This window comes from Nycticebus coucang, chromosome 20 (genome assembly GCF_027406575.1).
Source record: "Nycticebus coucang isolate mNycCou1 chromosome 20, mNycCou1.pri, whole genome shotgun sequence".
NCBI lineage: Eukaryota > Metazoa > Chordata > Mammalia > Primates > Lorisidae > Nycticebus > Nycticebus coucang.
The window spans coordinates 33,440,299-33,452,959 of NC_069799.1; the positions used below are offsets into that span (position 1 = coordinate 33,440,299).

The 12,661-nt window shown below is 43.4% G+C and overlaps 1 protein-coding gene across 6 annotated transcripts in view; it reads left to right on the forward strand.

Annotated features, from left to right (window-relative positions):
• The window catches only part of LOC128572360 (zinc finger protein 43-like), a 72,881-nt gene that overhangs the window by 46,723 nt on the left and 13,497 nt on the right, over positions 1-12,661 (forward strand). The window contains exons 1-2 of one of the 6 annotated variants that reach the window (XM_053572230.1): positions 1,216-2,639; positions 5,949-6,132. The exons of 3 other annotated variants lie outside the window; for them this stretch is intronic. In XM_053572230.1, the coding sequence (XP_053428205.1) occupies positions 6,124-6,132 (9 nt within the window). In that variant the 5' untranslated portion in view covers positions 1,216-2,639; positions 5,949-6,123. Of the gene's footprint in view, positions 1-1,077; positions 1,193-1,215; positions 2,640-5,948; positions 6,133-12,661 lie in introns of those variants that run through there. 2 more of the 6 variants (XM_053572231.1, XM_053572233.1) reach the window with 2 other exon arrangements.

Here is a 12,661-nt window from a genome sequence, read left to right on the forward strand (position 1 = left end):
TCCCAGCTACTTGGGAGGCGGAGGCAGAATTGCTTGAGCCCAGGAGTTGGAGCTTCCTGTAAGCTGTGATGCCACCCACTCTACCCAGGGTGACCAGCTTGAGGCTCTGTCTCAACAACAACAACAAAAAAATGCAGCTCCTGTGGCTCAAAGGAGTAGGGTGCCAGCCCCATATACCAAAGGTGGTGTGTTCAAACCCAGTCCTGGCCAAAAACTGAAAAATAATAATAAAGAAAGAAAGAAAATGCCTTCAAAGCAGAGTCTAACTCCTATTTAAATAATAGGTTCCCAAGTCCAGCACAGAATAAACACTCAGTAAACAGATTTTCATTCTTTTAGTTGAAATTTGTTAAACACCTACTCTATGGCGAGCACAGTGGCCCTGGAACATAGAGGTGAATAAAGTCATGGTCCTGACACCAAATTTCGCTCTTCATTAGGTTCTTGGTCTTGGTGATTGGAAGAACAGATCAGTGGTAAGACAGGATTTCTTTACAGAAAAGAATACAGAAGCGCCAGAGCTCCTGGCAGAGAGAAAAAACCCAAGTCGGGAGAGAAAAGCTCTCTGTCTGTCTGTCTCCGGGCTTTTTGTCTAGGGGCACATATAGCAGTATGGGGCCCTCTGTAGTTACATTTAGCATGTCTGGGACAATGTGTCTGGGTCTTAAATGAATGGCTACAATCCTTTTCTTTCCCAGGCCTGGGAAATGGGCCCCCCTGCCCACTTTCCAGCCTGCTGGTTCTGCTGCTTGCTGCCACAGCACCAACATCGCCAAGGCGGAGGTAGCAGGTCCGCACCCCCCAGCTCCAGGAGCTGGCTGGGATGCCACTTGTCCTGTAGCAGTCCCTGGTGTTAATATAAAAAAAAAAAAAAAAAAAAAAAAAAACTGTTGTGGTCTTGTCCCAGAGCATTCCTGTCACTCAAGGTCAGAGAGGTGGGGCTTGAGGCTATCCGTCCGGGATGCTCCAAAGTGAACTGACCAATGAGACGCACAGCCATAAAGAAGGAGGCGGCTCCAGCGATCGGAGCAGTTTTTGTCTCTTCTTCTGGGCACTGAGCTGGTGTCCGCTTTTCAGCTGTTGACACTCCGGGAGTATCTAGGTGTCTCTGCAGCAGCTCTGTCAGCCTGTGACCTGCAGGTACTGGAAGATCGGTAGGGAGGACGCCGGGACATCCGGAAGCTGGGAAATGGTGAGTAGAGAAGACTGGGTGTCCTGGGAGGGGGAGGGGGAGGGGCGTGGTTGGAGCCGGAAGTGACTGTGGCTGACCTGGCAATTTCACTTCAGTTTTACAGTCTTCAGATTGAACTTTGCCACTGGCACCCTTGGCCCTCAGGACCCTGTGGGCCAAAGGTGGAGTGGGGCAGGCAGCGGGGACTGTACCTCCGGGCCCTTCCTGGAGCTGTTACTTGGACCATGGCCCCGGGCTTTCTTTGAGCCGTTGTCCCTCCCACGTGGTGACAATGGAAAGATCCTGAGGGAGAATCCCAGCTGGGTGTGTGGGGCTTGTTCATGGGAGGGGCTGTAGTCTGTGGGGCCCCCAGTTTCTCCATTCTCTTGTTAAACGTAAACTTAGGGCCGGGTGCGGTGGCTTCCTCTGTTGGGGAACTCAAAGTCTCTGGGTTGCCTATCGTTGTTGTTAAACGCAGAGACAGGGAATTGATTCGTAAAAAAGATTGTTGGATGTCCCGACCCACGGGACGTCAACGGGGGACGCAGGAACCACCTAAGGGAGAAAAACAAACAAGGGGCGTGAAAAAGGCAGACAAAACAGTTTTCTGATCAAGTCTCAAACTTTATTGAAAAACTTGTGCCTTATAAGCATTATGGGGAAGGAGGGTGTGTCTTGTTGGGAGGTTCAGAGGAGTTGTCAACTGGGGATTGGCTAAAATAAGCTAGATGGGGCATAAGGTGATTGTTTGGTTAGTTGCCCGGTAAAGGGTAAAGGTGAAACTTTTTTACGTAAAAAGGAAGTAAGGCTGAGCTGTGCCTTCTATGGCTTCCGACAGTTGGAAGAGCTAGTAATTCCGGAGAACAGTGAGAGTACATTTTTTTTTTTTTTTCCAGACAGAGTCTCACTATATCGCCCTCAGTAGAGTGCTGTAGCGTCAATTCTTGGGCTTAAGCAATTCTCTTGCCTCAGCCTCCCACGTAGCTGGGACTACAGGCGCCCACCACAATGCCTGGCTATGTTTTGTCCTTGCAACTGTCATTGTTGTTTAGCAGGCAGGGGCTGGGTTCGAAGGCACCAGCCCCTGTGTATGGGCCGGCCCCATAACTACCAGCACAGCCTGAGATTACATTTTTAAGTGTTGTTTTAGAGAGAGGATACTCGAGAAGGTCTAGGAGAACAGGTCTTCTCAAGAAGACCACAAGGAAACACCTGTAGGGTCCTCTCCATGGTGACTCAGCTTTTGGGAATTTGTAGAGTTAACTTCTTGCAACTTGGAAATTGCCAAGTTCAGTGAAGTCCTGTAGTTCTGTAGGGGCTGGAATAGCATCTCCCGCTTGATTCAAACTGGCCAGTGAGAAAGGCACCTGTGGGGTAGAACTTTTTGACTGTCAATGAAAAGGGAAAGACCAAGCCAGTAGGGGGCGAGGCCAGTTGGAATTCTTCTTTGCTGTTAAGTTCCCTACTGGTGAGTAAAGCCCTTCCTCTTATAAACGTGGTGTTTGGGTTCCTTTTCTCTCCGTTGGGCCTCGTCTTCCTGCAACATTTTGTCTGTGTAACAAATTTTAATAATTTATATAGGGGATTTATACTAAAAATGTGCTTATGTGACTAACTACATGTAGTAAAGTACATGTCGCAATTAAAAAATGAATCAGGGTGGTGCCTGTGGCTCAAAGGAGTAGGGCACTGGCCCCATATACCGGAGGTGGTGGATTCAAACCTGGCCTTGGCCAAAAACTGCAAAAAAAAAAAAAAGAATCAAAGAAAATTATCACAAAAAGGAATCATTAAACATGCTAGTAAGTTGTTCTGTAGTGCCTCATCATTTCCTGTGCCTTTTTTCAAGATTATTTTCTTTGTTCCCTATTTCTGGTTTGGCCTGTTTGACTTACTGTTCCTATGTTTTAAAGTGTATTCTCAATTCACAAATAGCTGAGAATGGTTGTGGGGGGTGTCTGTGTCTACCACCTTGTCTATTTTATTTAATTTTCATATCTATAAAATCGATTTCAAATGGAAATATTTGTTATGATTAGTTATATTGACATGTGGGCTATGCTGTTTAATTTTGTTTTTAGAAAATTGTGAAACAGTAGGTATTTATTAATGGTGTACATTGCATTTTGTAACTTATTAAGAAGTCTATAACTTGGCTTGGCGCCTGTTGCTCGGTGAGTAGGGTGCCACCCACATACACCGAAGCTGGCGGGTTCGAGTTCCGCCTGGGCCTGCTAAACAACAATGACAACTGCAACAAAAAATAGCCAGGCATTGTGGTGGGCACCCATAGTCCCAGCTTCTTGGGAGGCTGAGGAGAGAGCGAGGAGAATTGCCTAAGCCCAAGAGTTTGAGGTTGCTGTGAGCCGTGATGCCATGGTACTCTACCCAGGGTGACATAGTGAGACTATGCCTCAAAAAAAAAAAACAAAGAAGAGGAAGAAGCCTATAATTTATATGTTAAGAATAACTATTAAGGCTCTGCACTGGTAGCTCAGAGGCTAGGGTGTTAGCCTTGTAAACCTGGGCTGGAGGGTTTGAATGGCCGGGCCTGCCGAACAATGACAACTACAACAAAAAAATAGACGGGAGTTGTGGTGGGCGCCTGTAGTCCTAGCTACTTGGGAGGCTGAGGCAAGAGCCCAAGCTCCCAAGTGGCCTCACAGCTCACAGCAACCTCAAGCTCTTGGGCTTAAGTGGTTCTCTTGCCTCAGCCTCCCAAGTAGCTGGGACTATAGGTGCCTGCCACAATGCCTGGCTGTTTTTTGTTTGTAGTTGTCATTGTTTGGCAGGCCAGGGCTGGGTTCAAACCCTCCAGCTCTGGTGTATGTGGCTGGCGCCCTAGTCCTTGAGCTACAGATGCTAAGTCAGGACTTTACATTTTTTTTTATACCAGCCTCAGTTTTTACTTCCAGGAGACACATTACTGTTTAGCCCATCAGATGGTGGTATTTGGGGAAAATGTGCACAAATTATTTCTGCTCTCTAGATTTCCAGATATTTCAAGGGAGGAAAATTATCCCGAAGGAAAAGAATGACCCATCCCCCGTAAGGTGTTTTCAAAACTTGCAACACAATTCACACTTGTGCATTGAAAGCTAGGTTGCAGTTTCTCCTGGGAGGGTGGCCATTGAGTAATTCTGTGAGCAGGCTGAAGGTGGAAGGATGTCTCAAGGGATAGAGTGATCTTACTTGACACTTGAGAGAGACATGTCTGTATTTCAGTCAACAGTGACACTCCCTGAATTTCAAACCTTGAAAAGCTTTGTTTCTTTATTTCAGCTTAAATTTTTCATTAAGTGCAATTAAGTGTAATACATCAATAGAACTGAAAGAAAAGAAAATATTCCTGAAAATGCAAGACAGAACTGGAGTTGAGAAAAGGAAATTAAATATGTAGTTATATTTCAGTAAAAAAGTTGGTTTTACCTCTTTTTTTTGTTTTAAGAGACAGAGTCTCAAGTTGTCACCCTGAGTACAGTGCCATGGCATCATAGCTTACAGCAACCTCAAGCTCTTATGCTTAAGCTATCCTCTTGCCTCAGGCGCTGCCACAACACCCCGCTATTTTTTGAGACAGGTCTCGCTCTTGCTTAGGCTGGTCTTGAACTCCTGAGCTCAATCCAATTGATCCACCTACCTGGGCTTCCCAGAGTGCTAGGATTACAGGCCTGAGCCAGCACGCCCAGCCCTGCTTTTACCTTTTTTTCTTTGAGTGAGTGTTGTAAGGTTTTGAGATATGTTATTGTCTGAGGGTGATTTCAAATGGAAACTCAGTTTAGCTTTGCAATGATACCCGAAGAAGAAAGAGACACAGTTTTGATTGCTTTATGATGCATAAAAATGAATACATTTTCATATGAAAGTGTGGTAGATCATTTGGTGAATTGTAAATATTGACAAGACATCAGTTCCTCTTTTACACAGAGTGGAGCATCTGCGACAGTAGGTAACTTTGTTCTTTATTATTATTTTTAAATTTATATATATATATATATATTTTTTTTTTTGGAGACAGTACCTCAAGGTGTCTTGAGTAGAATGCTGTGACATCACAGCTCACAGCAACCTCCAACTCCTGGGCTCAAGTGATTCTCCTGCCTCAGCTTCCCAAGTAGCTGGGTCTATAGGTGCCTGCCACAATGCCCGGCTATTTTTTGTTTGCAACTGTTATTGTTGTTTGGCGGGCCCGGGCTGGATTCGAACCCGCCAACTCAGGTATATGTGGCTGGTGCCTTAGCTGCTTGAGCCACAGGCCCTGAGCCAACTTTTGTTCTTTGAAGTTGGAGTTTAATGCTATATCCTATGGAAGGGGACCTGCAAACTTCCAGAGATGTTCTCAAATGACTGTTTACTAAATGATTTGTTTTCATTTAATAATTAAATGACATCACTATTGTCTCACAAAGTAATTTTGCTTTTCATGTTAACATAAGATTTCTTATCCAAAAATTCTGTTGGATTTCTCAAACACAACTGGGAACCCACAGGCAGGTGTGGTTGATGGAAGGTAAGGGTGATGAGATACCCTTCTTGAAGGTGTAATTGGCATTGTTTTGGGGGGTGGTGTTTTTAGACACTGTTCAATAGAACAATTTTGAAATTACATCTTATTGTCCAATAAGATGATTTTTTCTTTATTGTAATGAAGTATTGCTTGGGGAAAAGGACCAAGTACAATTGTAAGTATTTTACAATTTCCTGCTATTATATAAGCCTCAACACTGAGTTTGCAGAATTTTGCTGGATTTCTCAAACACTTGCTGTTCTCTTTGAGTCAAGTGACTAAGACAAGATCAACCTTGGTGCTCCAAAAGATGGTCATCGAGGGCCCAGAATCCGTCTCTACTCGTTTTCAGCCTGTTCATACCAGCTATGGGAAGAACCCTTTATATGGACAAAGGCGCAGAGCTCTGGAAAGCTGGGGACTCACAGGCAGATGTGGTTGATGGATGTGGAAGGTGATGAGATGCCCTTCCTGAGGTGTAATGGGTCTTGTTCTGGGGCTGTTTCTAGACATTGTCCAACAGAATAAATTTTTTTTTTTTTTTTTTCTTTTTTGTAGACACAGAGTCTCACTGTACCACCCTCAGGTAGAGTGCCGTGGCGTCATACGGCTCACAGCAACCTCTAACTCTTGGGCTTACGCGATTCTCTTGCCTCAGCCTCCCGAGCAGCTGGGACTACAGGCGCCCACCACAAAGCCCGGCTATTTTTTGGTTGCAGTTTGGCCGGGGCTGGGTTTGAACCAGCCACCCTCGGCATATGGGGCTGGCGCCCTACTCACTGAGCCACAGGCACCGCCCCCAACAGAATAAATTTTAAATTCCATCTTATTGTCCAATAAAATGAATTCTTCATTACTGAAGGAAGTATTGCTTGGGGAAAGCATGAAGTATAAAATCTGCAAGCATCACACACAAGGGCTTTCTTTCATAAAGAGGCGTAAACGTGTAGAAACAAGGTGGGAGATGGGGGCAGAATGGAGGGTGGAGAAATAATCTGCCAGGTCAGGACATGTTTCATCCTGCAGTCAGACAGTTCTTAGGAGGGGCATAAAGAGGGGCTAGATGTTAATTCTAAGTCAGACGTAGAATTGGCCAAAGGTCAGGGGCTGGGGGGAAAAGAGTAACTTCAGCAAAATTTGATGAAGAAATATTTTGTGTTGACTGCTGAAGAAACAACTGTTCAGCTAATTGTTTATGAGCAATGAATGGGAATTTGCAGAGCCTGTGCCTTGCCTCATCATAGGTAAAATAGGTAATATCACCTAAGTCATTATGGGAAGAGTTGTTTTTTGCAGTGAGCTTCTCTTGAGAACACAGAGCATGAGGAATTTTTTAAATCAGAGCTACTTCCCAGGATGTGCTATGCTCCCCAACATCTCCCACCACTATCCTTTGTCCTATACATGTCTTCTTTCTGCCTTTTTCTTTTTTTTTCTTTGATTATATATTTTTTTTCTTTTTTTTGCAGTTTTTGGCCAGGGCTGGGCTTGAACCCACCACCTCCAGCATATAGGACTGGCACCCTGCTCCTTTGAGCCAGAAGTGCCACCTATTTATTTTTTTCTTTTTAAGACAGAGTCTCACCCTGGTTTTTACTATTTTAAGTTGCACACAAACTTTATGGACACCCTGTATAACCAATGGTGCTGTCAGGTTTTTTTTTTTTTTTTTTTTTTGCAGTATTGGCCAGGGCTGGGTTTGAACCCGCCAACTCCAGCATATGGGACCAGCGCCCTACTCCTTTGAGCCACAGGCACCGCCCAAGCAGAGTCAGCTGTCATGTCTTCTTCTTGAGGACTAATTACAGTGACTTAATTCATCTTTGCAATCTCTTAAATTGTCTGAGATGCACATCACATTCTGGTTTAATTGTATAATATGACAGTTCTTTCTCTGTCTACCATTGTGATGGGTTATTCTGGAGTTGGAAATGACTCTGTTTTTAATTATAAATTATTTTTACACACCATCCAGAATTACCAGATATGACATGAACGTAGATGATGCCCACTGAGTGTAACTCCAGAGGGAGCTTTGCATCTCAACCTTCCAGTCACAACACATAATTGTACAGCAAAGTGCATGTTGTCCCAAATCATGAAGCTACAATGTAGCTTCTTGAGCAGTTATAGTACATGGTGTGCCAAAAGTTGCTCCTACAGTCACCATACAGAGAAAAAAATGGAAATTGTAGCACTATGTACTTTTATTTACAGCAAAATTTTATAATACATTTACAAACTATTTTCTATGTTTGCCACCTCTTTACAAAATTTGGTAATGAGTATTTTGTAAAGGTATAGCTAGCTATGATTTTCAATTTTTCCTATGTATGGTGACTTTGGGGACAACCTGTAGATTTTTACAAACTACCTCTATTTCAGGCGTCCTTAAACTTTTTAAACAGGGGGCCAATTCACTGTCCCCAAGACCGTTGGAGGGCTGGACTATAGTTAAATATATATGTATATGAACAAGTCTCTATGCACACTGCACATATCTTATTTTGAAGTAAAAAAACGAAACAGGAACAAATACAATCACACCGCCTCATGTGTCCCATGGGCCGCAATTTGAGGACCCCTGCGAGTGCCAGCCATTCTCTCTCTGTCTTCCAATTATCCTGATATCTTTACACCTAAAATTGATCAGAGACTATGAGGCCCGGAAATTAACCTGGATCACAGATAAGCATTGAGTACAACTGAGAATGCCCGCATTCCCACTTTTCTGTTTCTGTAATTCTCATGAATGTACACAAGGGACTACCTGCATCCCCACGTGTGCAAGAGACACTGCTGCCTTCTCTGACTTCTGGAAACTTTAAACTGCTAGAAAACTATGCCGTGCTTCAAAATTGTGATTGGTGATCTTCCTTGAACCAAAGATATGTTGGTTTTTAAAAAGTGTCGAGGCTCTATACCTGTAACTCAATGGCTAGGGCACCAGCCACATCAGGGCTGGCAGGTTCAAACTCAGCCCAGGACTGCCAAAGAACAATGACAACTACAAACAAAAAAAGAGCCGGGCATTGTGGTAGGCGCCTGTGATCCCAGCTACTTGGAAGACTGAGGCAAGAGATTTGCTTAAACCCAAGAGTTTGGGGCTCATGTGAGCTGTGACACTACGTCATTGTGCTGAGTGTGACAAAGTGAGACTCTCAAAAAAAAGTGTTGATTAGAAGTGTCTCTGTGCTGTGTTTGCTTTCTCTAGGTGAGTGCTGCTATAGTCTAGAAGTAGTAACAGCAGCAATAGGGGGATTATTAAAGAAGCTACTTCATAGACTCACTGAAAACCTGTAATTTTTTTTTTTTTTTTTTTTTTGGTAGAGCCAGAGTCTCACTTTATCATCCTCGGTAGAGTGCCGTGGCATCACACAGCTCAAGCAACCTCCAACTTCTGGGCTTAGGCGATTCTCTTGCCTCAGCCTCCCAAGTAGCTGGAACCACAGGCACCGCACAATGCCAGGCTATTTTTTGTTGCAGTTTGCCTGGGGCCGGGTTTGAATGCACAAGCCTTGGTAAATGGGGCCAGCGCCCTACCCACTGAGCGACAGGCGCTGCCTTTTTTTTTTTTTTTTAAGATACAGAGTTTCATTCTGTTGCCCTCAGTACAGTGCAGTGCCATCACAGCTCACAGCAACCTCCGGCTCTTGGGCTTAGGCGATTCTCTTGCTTCAGCCTCCCAAGTAGCTGGAACTACAGGTGCCCGCCAGAATGCTCGGATATTTTTTGTTGAAGTTGGGCTGGGGCCGGTTTTGAACCCACCACCCTCAGCATATGGGGCTGGCACCCTACTCACTGAGCCACAGCCCCTGCCCCCAAACCTGCAAAATGTTAAGCAAACCCAAGGTTGACTGTTCATTTGTGAAAAAGCAGAGTCACAATGCAAGAGTTGGTGGATAAGAAAGCAGTTTTTTCAAGAGCAACATAAAAGACCGCCTGATGTTCCTCAGCTGACCAGAAGGTGGTGAAAGGGGAAAGGAGTGTGGGAAACTCCGTGTAGGAGCTTTCTTTTCTTTTCTTTCTTTCTTTTTTTTTTTTTTTTGAGACAGTCTCCCTCGTTTTTTTTTTTTTTTTTTTTTTTTATCAGTTTTTGTCTGGGGCCGGGTTTGAACCCACCAACTCTGGCATTTGGGGCCAGCACCCTGCTCCACTGAGCCACAGGTGCCACCCGGAGCTTTCTATGTGTGGGTCTCCATGTCTCATTGAAAAGATTTCTAGCCATCTGGTAGTCTGGCTGACATGATATAGATCAAAACAGAAATGGGGGTTAACTGCTCACTATTTTTCTTGATGAGGAGTTCTGAAATCTTTGTTCTATAGTTAATGGCTCAAAATCATTCCTGAAGTTGTTGTTTTTAAATTCTGTTTTGGAGACAGAATCTGACTTTGTCATCCTCTGTAGGTTGCCATGGCATCATAGCTCATAGCAACCTCAAGCTCCTGGGCTCAAGCCATCCTCTTGCCTCAACCTTTGAATGAGCTGGGGACTCCAGGTGTGAGCCATGGGGCCAGGCTTCTTCTTGAAATTCTTAAACAAGGACTTAAACAAGTACTGTTAATAAAATGTGATTATTTGCTTGAAGATAGAGTAACTGCTGCTGTTGCAGAATCACATACTCAGAAAGGGCATAATGTGAAAAAACTTATATGCATATTAAAGCCTGAGAGGTGATGCTTAGCTAAATGTTTGTCATCCCAGGCTTCCAGTTAAGATTCCATGGCCAGTTTGAAGAAGTAGCATCTCTGTCATTTTGCCTGCACACTCATTCTATTAGTCTGGGTTGTGTCATCAGTGTGGTTTTAATTAAGTGTCCCCATGTGATGCTAAGGTTAGGCCAGTATCAAGCATGAGGGTTTCCATATATATTTAAGACAGCTGAGTTTATTTATTTATTTATCTTTTCAGAAAGAGGTTACAGGTCACATATTCCCATTTGCATAGCAGAAATTGCTGGCAAGGGAGGGCACTGGAGGCCAAGAAATAAGAAATGCACACTTTGGTCTTTATGTGGAATCTCCTTCTTCCTGACTTTCTCTGTGATAAAGAACAAGGAAGGGTGAATTTTTTTCTGTACTTAGTGGTCTCTCTGACTGTGGATGTGGTAGCAGGTGAAGGGGTTGCGCTGTTGCCTTTGTTGCAGAAAGATGAGGCCCAACAGAGAGAAAGAGCACGCACATGCCACGTTTATAAGAGGAAGGGCTTTATTCACCAGCCGGTAGCTTACGGCATAGAATTCCAAATGGCTGTGCTCCCCCACTGCCTTGGTCTTTCCCTTTTTATTGACAGTCAAAAAGTTCCACTCCACAGGTACCCTTCTCATTGGCCAGTTTGAATCAAGCGGGAGATGCTATTCCAGCCCCTACAGAACTACAAGATTTCACGGAACTTGGAATTTTCAAAGTTCCAGGAAGTTAAGTTTACAAATTCCCAAGAGCTTAGTCACCGTGGAGAGGACCCTGCAGGTGTATCCTTGTGGTCTCCTTGAGAAGATCTGTTCTTCCAGACCTCACCCTTCGCAGTTATCTTCTCTCGCCTTTAAAGCCGAGATAAAGCCGATAAAGATATTGTCAAGATCCAGGTGGAATGTATCCAGATAATCTCATGTGAGAAGGAAATCTAGGGAAGGAGGAGGAGGAAATGATTGCTTCTCACGTAAATGTGTTCAAGGTCCAGGGCTGTGCCCACTTTTTCTCCTGCAATATCATGTTCTTAGAATTTGCAAGCCTTTACTTCTCTACTTGTGATGTTCCTGCCTAATGAGTTTGTTTCAAATACTCTTTTAACTATTTCTTATTGCCAAGAGCAATAAGAGTATGTGATTCTGCAACAGCAGCGGTTATTCTATCTTCAGTTGCCAAGAGGTCTGAGAAATCCTTCTCCCCTACCTATACAGCAGAGTCTTCTCTCCATTCTCTCCATCAAGGCTTCCCAGGTGCCCTGCAAAATTCCCAGTGTAAATTCATGTTCTGCAAAAATAAAAATGTGTTCTGCAATACTGCAAATGTTCCTTTTGTGCCTTTTGAAAATGGAAAAATGTGGATACTCAAGGTTGCCATTGTGGATGAGGTCGGATCATTGGATATTAGCAGAGAAGGAGAATATGTTTTGTTTAGCTTCCATGTGGAAGCTCCATCAGTTCTACATAGAATGAGATGAAGCACGTGCACTTTTACAGAAGACGGCATTAACTGCCTAAAGTAACTCAATGTTCTGAAAAACAGAATCATTCGAAAAATGCTTTCTAGAGTGCTTAGAAAGACATGTTTAAAGACACGATTAGAGATTAGAAAACATTCCAGATATCTATAACTCGAACTTTGCCAAAAGTGTTTTTTTTTAAACTAGCTTTTATCAGATTATTATGTACTTTTTCTTGCCAGTACTATCACAGCAGTGATGTGTTTTCGTTTGTGAATCAGCACCTGATACTTATTTGTCCTGTTACAGTTGAGGTTAACTTTATTCACTCAGTTATGGTGCTCTTTGACACATATTCCATTGTAGAGTTCAGTATATCTTCTATATTATTTATTTATTTATTTATTTTTGTAGAGACAGAGTCTCACTGTACCGCCCTCCGGTAGAGTGCCGTGGCGTCACATGGCTCTCAGCAACCTCTAACTCTTGGGCTTACGTGATTCTCTTGCCTCAGCCTCCCGAGCATATCTTCTATATTATTAATAAGTACTTTGGGGAGATTTATCAACTAATGTGCACAAACCAAAACATCTATTGTTGTGCCTCTTTCTTCTTAGATTCTCTTTCATACCTTCCTTTGGAAAGTAAAGGTTGTCATCTTTGTTTACTGGTTCAGAAATCAACTGGGGAAATCCAGAAATCCAGTTCATTGTATGTTTCACATAATATTATGCTGGAATAAAAGCATTAGCATTTTTGTTGAGCTTGTTGAAAATTTAAAAATGGAATCTTCACCACATATCTTGAGAACAAAAATTTGCATTTTATCAAGATCTCC